At 47.0% G+C, this 7,251-nt stretch overlaps 1 protein-coding gene across 1 annotated transcript; it reads left to right on the top strand.

The window, feature by feature from the left end:
• The first annotated feature begins 557 nt into the window (after nt 1–557).
• LOC124662526 (DEK domain-containing chromatin-associated protein 1-like) lies at nt 558–3,003 on the top strand. Its single transcript, XM_047200353.1, has 5 exons — nt 558–602; nt 1,490–1,523; nt 2,427–2,524; nt 2,609–2,639; nt 2,735–3,003. The coding sequence occupies exons 1-5, from the start codon at nt 558–560 to the stop codon at nt 2,905–2,907; spliced, it is 381 nt and encodes a 126-aa protein (XP_047056309.1). The 3' UTR covers nt 2,908–3,003.
• Nucleotides 3,004–7,251: the final 4,248 nt, after the last annotated feature.

Here is a 7,251-nt window from a genome sequence, read left to right as displayed (position 1 = left end):
GTAGAGCCCTCCGGTGATGATTCCCCTCTCCGGCAGGGTGCCGGAGGTGATCTTCTGAACCCCCCGAGGTAGGTTTGACGGCGGCGGCGTCTCTGGAACTTTTCTCGTATCGTGGCTCTCGGTGATAGGGTTTTCGCGTCGGGAGGATTATATAGGCGAAGGGGCAGAGTCGGGGGACGCTCGAGGGGCCCACCCCATATGGCGGCGCGGCCAGGGGTGGGGCCGCGCCCCCCTATGGTGTGGCCGCCTCGTGGCTCCTCTTCGTCTCTCCTTCGGACTTCTGGAACCTTCCGTGGAAAATAAGGCCGTGGGCTTTTGTTTCGTCCAATTCCGAGAATATCCGTAAACTAACTTTTCTGAAATAAAAAACAGCAGAAAACAGGAACTGGCACTGCGGCATCTTATTAATAGGTTAGTCCCGAAAAATGCATAAAAATGATATAAAGTGTGAATAAAACATGTAGGTATTGTCATAAAACAAGCATGGAACATAAGAAATTATAGATACGTTTGAGACGTTTCACTTGGTCCCGGCCTGAGGCTCTCCGTCGGTACCCATGGAGGATTCGGTGGAGCGGTGGCGGCCTCCGCCCCAGCCAACGGTTCGGCGGCGGTACGCATGATCCACGTCGCCGCCCTCTTCCTTGGTGATCCGGCAGGAGGGATTGGCGGCGTGGGGGCTGCTGATCTTGCTTTGTTTTTGGTGGCGGTCCTCGGGTTTCTCGCATGCGAGGATGAGGATCTTTCGGAGGTCAGTTTGCTTTGATCTGGTTGGAGAGATGAGTTCCAGAAAGCTTCACTGGCAAATGGAGCAGTGCTTTTTGTGCCTACAGTTTGCTGGATCGGGTGGTATTCGGTCGCGCGCACCCATGTTTTTATTCCTATCGTTTGGTTCCGGAGGGAGCGGCGCGAAGATATATTCTGTGTTGACATCAGGTGACTTTTTTGGTCCATGGTGAAGTCAGAAGAAGGAATATCATGAAAGCCGGATTGGTGGACTGGCTAAAGGAGGTTCGAGTCTCCATGATGCTGAGGGATCTGCTTGGAGTTCCGGGCTCTGCAGCAGTGATATGCTTGTGGGGGCGGCAGCACAGGGGAAGTTCGGAGTCTTACCTCTCAGGGTGAAAACGCAAGGTCTGGCCTTAACTGGTTGTTCCTGGCAATGTTCTTGTTGGAGGCATTGTTTTGAGAGTGGGGACTATCTTCAGGATGAAAAACAAACACCTTTGGTTGGGCGACGAGGGCCCTGGTGCACTGTTCCCTTCTTGGAGGCGTCACTTTTGGAGTGTCTGTACTTCAGGTGTTGCCACGGTGGTGGTTGTATTGCTGTTGCTAGGTCTAGAAGGCTGTAGCGGGACTTTTATTTCTTAGTTTTCTTTACTCTTTTTTGGCTGTGTGCATCCGTACTGCCATTAGGGTGGGGCGTTGTTGCAGAGACTGGGCGTAATTGGTATCTTTGATATTAATATATTCCCCTTATCAAAAAAAGAAGAGAGGTGCCAAGGCATCCAGTGAAAATAAAGGTACATGATCTGCAACATACTTATTGTAGTCAGTGTTACAACTATTTGATTTAAGTACGTTTAGATTTGATCGATGAGTCAATTTGGAGTTGCTAGATGAACCTTAAATGGTTGCTGTTAAAAAACTAACTGGAAAACAAGATTTTATTGGGTTGTGAAAGGGAAAATGGTGCAGAGAATACCAACTGAGAAAACTAGCTGGAAAACAATATCTGATTGGGCAGTGAAAATGAAAATGGTCTGTAGAGAACACGAACTGGAAAGCAAGATCTGATTATCAGGGAAAACGAAGATGGTCTATTTGAAATAGCATAACCAGAAAATATTTTACTTGTAGCTACTAAATGAGTTCTGCAACATAGTTATTGTAGTCAGTGTTGCATCTACTCCTTCCATCCCACCAAAGTTGTCTAAGATTTATAAAAATTTGGATGTACGTAGACACTTTTTAGTATGTAGATACGACCAAATTTTGTCAAGCCTCAGACAAGTTTCATGAGACTGAAGGAGTATTTTTTATTTAACTACATCTAGATTTATTTGCAAGCTGTTAATTTGGGGCTGATAGCTGAACCTGAAATGGTTTCTGTTGAAAAAACACTGAAAAACAAGATTTGATTGGTAGTGAAAGCAAATAGATGTAGAGAAAACCAACAAGAAAGCAAGACTTGATTGGCAGTAAAAGCGAAGATGATGTAGTCGAAATAGCATAAGCAGGAAAAATATAGTATTTGTAAGTACTAAATGAGTTCATTCTGCGAGATGCCACTGGGAAACTGGTATAACTATTTTTTCCGAAAATGAGCACTTTATTACTTGCGCAATAGCCCGACCTCTGCATAACTAAGATGCACACAGCCGCACTGGTATAACTAATGCATAACTCTTTTCCATCTTCTCCAGGAAAAGGCAAGGGTAGCAATGATGCTGGGTCAGCCCCGACCACTAAACAGTTGCATGCTGTTGTCAGTGACATATTGAAAGAAGTGGACTTCAATACGGTATGCAGACTCAAAATGTTATGATCTTCCCATGTTTTTTTGGTCCTCTTGCATGCTAAGTTGGGTTATATTATCTTCTTATAGGCAACCCTGGCAGACATTCTCCGGAAATTAGGTATCCTCTTGTTCTGTCATTCTCTGCAAAATGAAGTAATGTCATGATGAATGAATTGCACTGACATTTCTGTTTTTTTTTTTTTTGCACTTCAGGAGCTCACTTTAAGATGGACCTCATGGATAGGAAGTCTGAGGTGAAGCGCATCATAGTGGAAGTCATCAACAGCATGTCTGACGATGAAGGTGAGGAAGAGAATGATGAAGATGCAGAAGAAAATGGCAAGAAAGAGAATTCAAAGGAGGATCCTGATGAGGACGAGAAATAATCGACCTGGTCAGCTGTGATGCGGTTGGGCCAAGCTCCTGTATTTTTCTGGTGTTCTAGGTTTGTGTTGGTGTTGGGCCTGTACAATGGTGGCACTACAACAACCAATCGGTGGCCTGGGCAGTGCTAGATTGTTGGCCATTTGATAGCCCTGCACACCTGGCTGGTTGTTGTGCTTGACTTGTAGTATTGACCTGTAGTCTAGCTGCCGGTCATGTACAATAGATGTTTTGTTAATGTTGCTTAGGTAGCTAGCCCTGACTGTAATCTGCAGAATATGTTTTGCTGTCGTTTCCTCCTATTTATCCATGTAATACAGTGTATCCTTGTGTTTGCATTCCATTGGAAGGGCCGTCTCTTCAGGTGCTTATTCTGTTCCATGCATTGTGGCTGTGAGGTATAGCCTGCTGTAGGTTGATGGAATGCATCACTGTTTGTCCATCCCAATGCGCACCTCAAAGTTGTCTGTATTGCTCCTCCAAAATCGTTGGGCAACCATGTTGCTTGCTTTGTCTAGCCCTCTTTTGCCCCTCCTCATCTGTTCCATCTTTTGCAATCCTCATTTCATCTCGGCGAAGCAAGAAAAGACTACGGTGTTGCTTCAGCACAAAACCACCGCACAGTGGGTATGACGAATTAAGAAAGAGTATAGTTGACAAGCTGGAGCAGGAGTGATTCACAAAGTTTGTGAACGCATTTCCTTACAGCGCATGAGCACACCAAGGATTCATGAATTTGGACCGTACAATTTTAAGATAAGGAAGTAAAGCAAGAAAGACAATAAGCTATGTGTGTTCTTGGAGAACTGTGGCTGCTTATAACAGACGTGGGTGGTACACAACGATATGAAGTCCATCTTCCGGTAGGTCAATTAGTAGCAAAGAATCCCCGAGTTAATGGCATTGCGTGTCACACAACTTGTTTCCCGGGTGCAGATAAATCACTGAAGTTGCAACACGAACAAACCGGTCACTCAACCTGATATCCGTGTGCACCCATGGTCACAAAACGGTCCGCTGCCTGTTTTTTAGCCTTTTTTGCTGAAAACCGGTCACACACATGAGGTAAATGGGGAACATTTTCTTACACTTTACCCCCTGATGCAATATTACTAGGACAGGAATGTAAAAAAGGACATCGATTAATTGACTTTGCTCTCCCGCTGGCTGGTTTACCGGCATTTTGTTGAGCACCTCGTGTGCAGTGCATTGCTGGTGCGGCCCTAGGAGTCCACCCGACTTTCTTGCGCATGCCGCCTGCCTGCTGCTCGCCGGCGCGGATAGCCCCGCCCCGCCCCGATCATAGCGCCGATCACGGGTGGCAGCTCGGCGGCCATTCTGCGCCCCGTCGGCATGAACGGCGTCGGCGTCGACGATAACACTGGCGCAAGTGACCCAATCGACCGCGGCTTGCTCCTGGAGCTCGGGATAGCGGCCACGGAGGAGTTGTTGCAGATGCCGCAGGTGGACGGCCCCCGCTTTGGCTGCCCAGCCTGGAATGCACGTACGTGGCCTGGGCTCTAGTTCGTGGCACCGAACATGACTGCGGAGGAGCGCGCCTGAAGAAGCTGCTAGGCCATCTCAGCGAGGATTAGAGGAGCGGCAGGGGCTAACTGGGAGCTCGGGGACGAGGTCTGCAGGGGGATGGGGAGCCCGGACCAACGGGACGGGGTCAGCTTGGGGACGGCCATGTCGGACCTTTGACCTTCGGACCAGAGAGACGCCGCGGAGCTTCAGTAGTCGGACGTCGAGGACCGGCACGCGCAGGAGAGGGATATCGACGAGGTGTGCGTCCTTCGGAGCCTGCCTCACGTGACAAGAGCGTGACCCGTTTGTTTTTGGCCAAAAACCGGATGCCAAACCGTTTTATGACCAAAGATGCACATGATTGGCAAACCGCCTAGCTTATTTGTTTTTTTTAGAACCACATATTTCATTAATCGAAAACCAAGTTACATGAAGCAATACATGTGGAAACTAAAAGACAAGGGCTTCTAATTAAGTAGTTATCCCATAACTAATTTAGAAGTACATGTGTGTTGCCAATACCCAAGCACACCTTTTGATGCCTATGCGAGCGCGGCTCCTTCCCAGCGGACGGACGAAATAATGGGGTAGAAAATCACAAGCACGATCATGTTAGATGCACCATCGAGGAGGAGAACGACGACCCCTCGAACGAAAAATGTTCCAAAACCAAAAGCAGCAGCTGGCCACCTCCACATCTGTTCGTGCATGCCGTGGCGGATATTCATCACTTTTGGTCAAAACTTTGGATGTGCACACAATTGGATCAGAGTCCGGTGACATAGATTGGTTTTGTGGGCCGTCTTGACCTTTGCCTCGACTGCATCCGCCTATCAACGTCCGACATCACCAATGTAGATGAGTCTCGACAAGGGTGCAACCAATTCCACGCCTCCGCATCCACATTCTTTCTCTATCTGTCAAAACATCATCTTCGTCTCGCATCAGCACTTTGAATGACTTTTGGGTTGGAACTTGGAAGCGATGGAAACACCCTAAAGCTGTGATTACCGTATACTGTATACTTTTCTCTATAATTAAGCACTAAGCAGTCAAGATTACAAAGAAGCATTTTGCACGTCCAAAATGCTGAGCATGTGGTCTTGCCCTTTGCCAACACTAGACACATGAATGAATATATAGTGCATAAAAAGCATATTTCTTGGAGGTGTTCAAGATTTCAATAAAAGAAAAAGAACTGCATTACAAATTTTCTCACTGTAGTAGAAAGTAATGAAAACAAACAAGAATAGAAAAACATCCTCGTTTCTTCTACCAGCACTAGTTATATGTCGGTCATAAAAACAAGGCTAAAAGCAAGTCTCTGATCTAGCCCACACCACTCACATCTAATAGTCGAGTCATGCACACTAGATGAGGGGCGGAGATAGACAAATGAGTCGTTGTTGGGGTGTTGGGTCATGTAATACGTATTGCAACCTCGAGTATATGGGCTCAGTGTCATTAAGTGAGTAAAAGGACCATTTCTTGAGTATTTCTGGAGATCGTCGGTGTTAGTTGACATTAGTGGTTCCGAGAGACGCCGCGGTGCCGGATCATTTTGCCTGGAAGTGTTCTAGCTCGGGACAGTATTCAGCCAAGGATACATTCTACTATCTGTGCCAGGGCAGGGAGCGTTTTGCGGCTGCAGAGTGGATTTGGTCGCCTTGGCCCCCGGCAAAGTGTAAGATTTTTGTCTGGCTCGCTATACAGCAGCGGCTGTGAATGGCCGATAGACGAACACGCCATGGCCTCTAGGATCAACCTCGCCGTGCTTCGTCTGCTTACAGGAGGAGAATACGGTAGAACACTTGCTCATGCAGTGCCCTTTCGCCAGGAAAGTGTGGTTTAGGTGTCTACAAGGACTAGAGATTCAGGTACAGGAACCGCAGCAGGGATCCACCTTGGAGGATTGGTGGGGGACTACCAGGGCACGTTTTAAGAGCAAGGCGAGGGAAAGTTTCGACTCCTTCGTCATCCTCACATGCTGGAAGCTATGGAAACATCGAAACGCTCACGTGTTGAACAATGTCAGGCTACAGCATACGGCTGCTCTCTTAACACAACAAGTTAGCGAGGAATTTGTAGTGTGGAGAAGTGTGAGTGTAGGAGAATGAGAGAGTGTGACAGGGGTGAGAGAGTAGCCCTAGGTGTTTTGGGTGGAGTGGTGTAGGTTTCTGCCTTTGTTCGCAAGGGCAAAAACTTCTTGTAAATTGTTTGCTCTCTTCTATAAATTTAAGGTACGCGGTCGCGTACTCTCAAAAAAAAGTTGACATTAGTGGTTGAACAAAGCTCCGCCTCTGAACCAGATGCATCATCAATTCATCCATCCCCATGCACATCTCTAAGTTCTCTATGTTTCTCCTCCAAACCCATTGAGCAACCATGTTTGTTCCTTTGTCTCGCCCTCTTATGCTCGTCGAACCAATCTTTTGCAATCCACTCCTCCAAGTGAAGGCAATGGCGACAAGGCCGTTGCTTACTGTGGATGGCACACGAGTATCTCTTATGATACGTGCGTAGCAAGCGTACATGATGGTAAGCAAAGAACTACCACATAGGGAGAATAGTTGACACCCTGGGGTAGGAGTGAGAGTCATGGTGTCATCACGAGCCACGTAGTTCATGATGTAATTCTTTTTTTTTTTGACTAGAAACTATGGGGCAAAATCCCCACATCTCATGATGTAATTCTAGTGAGGCCTTGGTACTTACTGGTGCCTTCTATGCCCCTACCGATCAAATTCATTTTCTCCGAGTGCATTGACACAACAATGCACATATTAGTACTTTTTAATTTGATGACACGGAAGTAAAAC

This window comes from Lolium rigidum, chromosome 6, assembly GCF_022539505.1.
Source record: "Lolium rigidum isolate FL_2022 chromosome 6, APGP_CSIRO_Lrig_0.1, whole genome shotgun sequence".
Classification (NCBI taxonomy): domain Eukaryota; kingdom Viridiplantae; phylum Streptophyta; class Magnoliopsida; order Poales; family Poaceae; genus Lolium; species Lolium rigidum.
The sequence above is the reverse complement of the archived record's forward strand: the minus strand, read 5'-3'. Positions and strand labels throughout refer to the sequence as shown.

Bases quoted from the DNA above. Each gene is read 5' to 3' on its own strand.
- LOC124662526 (XM_047200353.1), top strand. From the start codon at position 558: ATGGAGGATTCGGTGGAGCGGTGGCGGCCTCCGCCCCAGCCAACG. The intron at 1,524-2,426 runs GTACATGATCTG...CATCTTCTCCAG, and splicing joins GGCATCCAGTGAAAATAAAG to GAAAAGGCAAGGGTAGCAAT. The intron at 2,525-2,608 runs GTATGCAGACTC...ATCTTCTTATAG, and splicing joins AAGAAGTGGACTTCAATACG to GCAACCCTGGCAGACATTCT.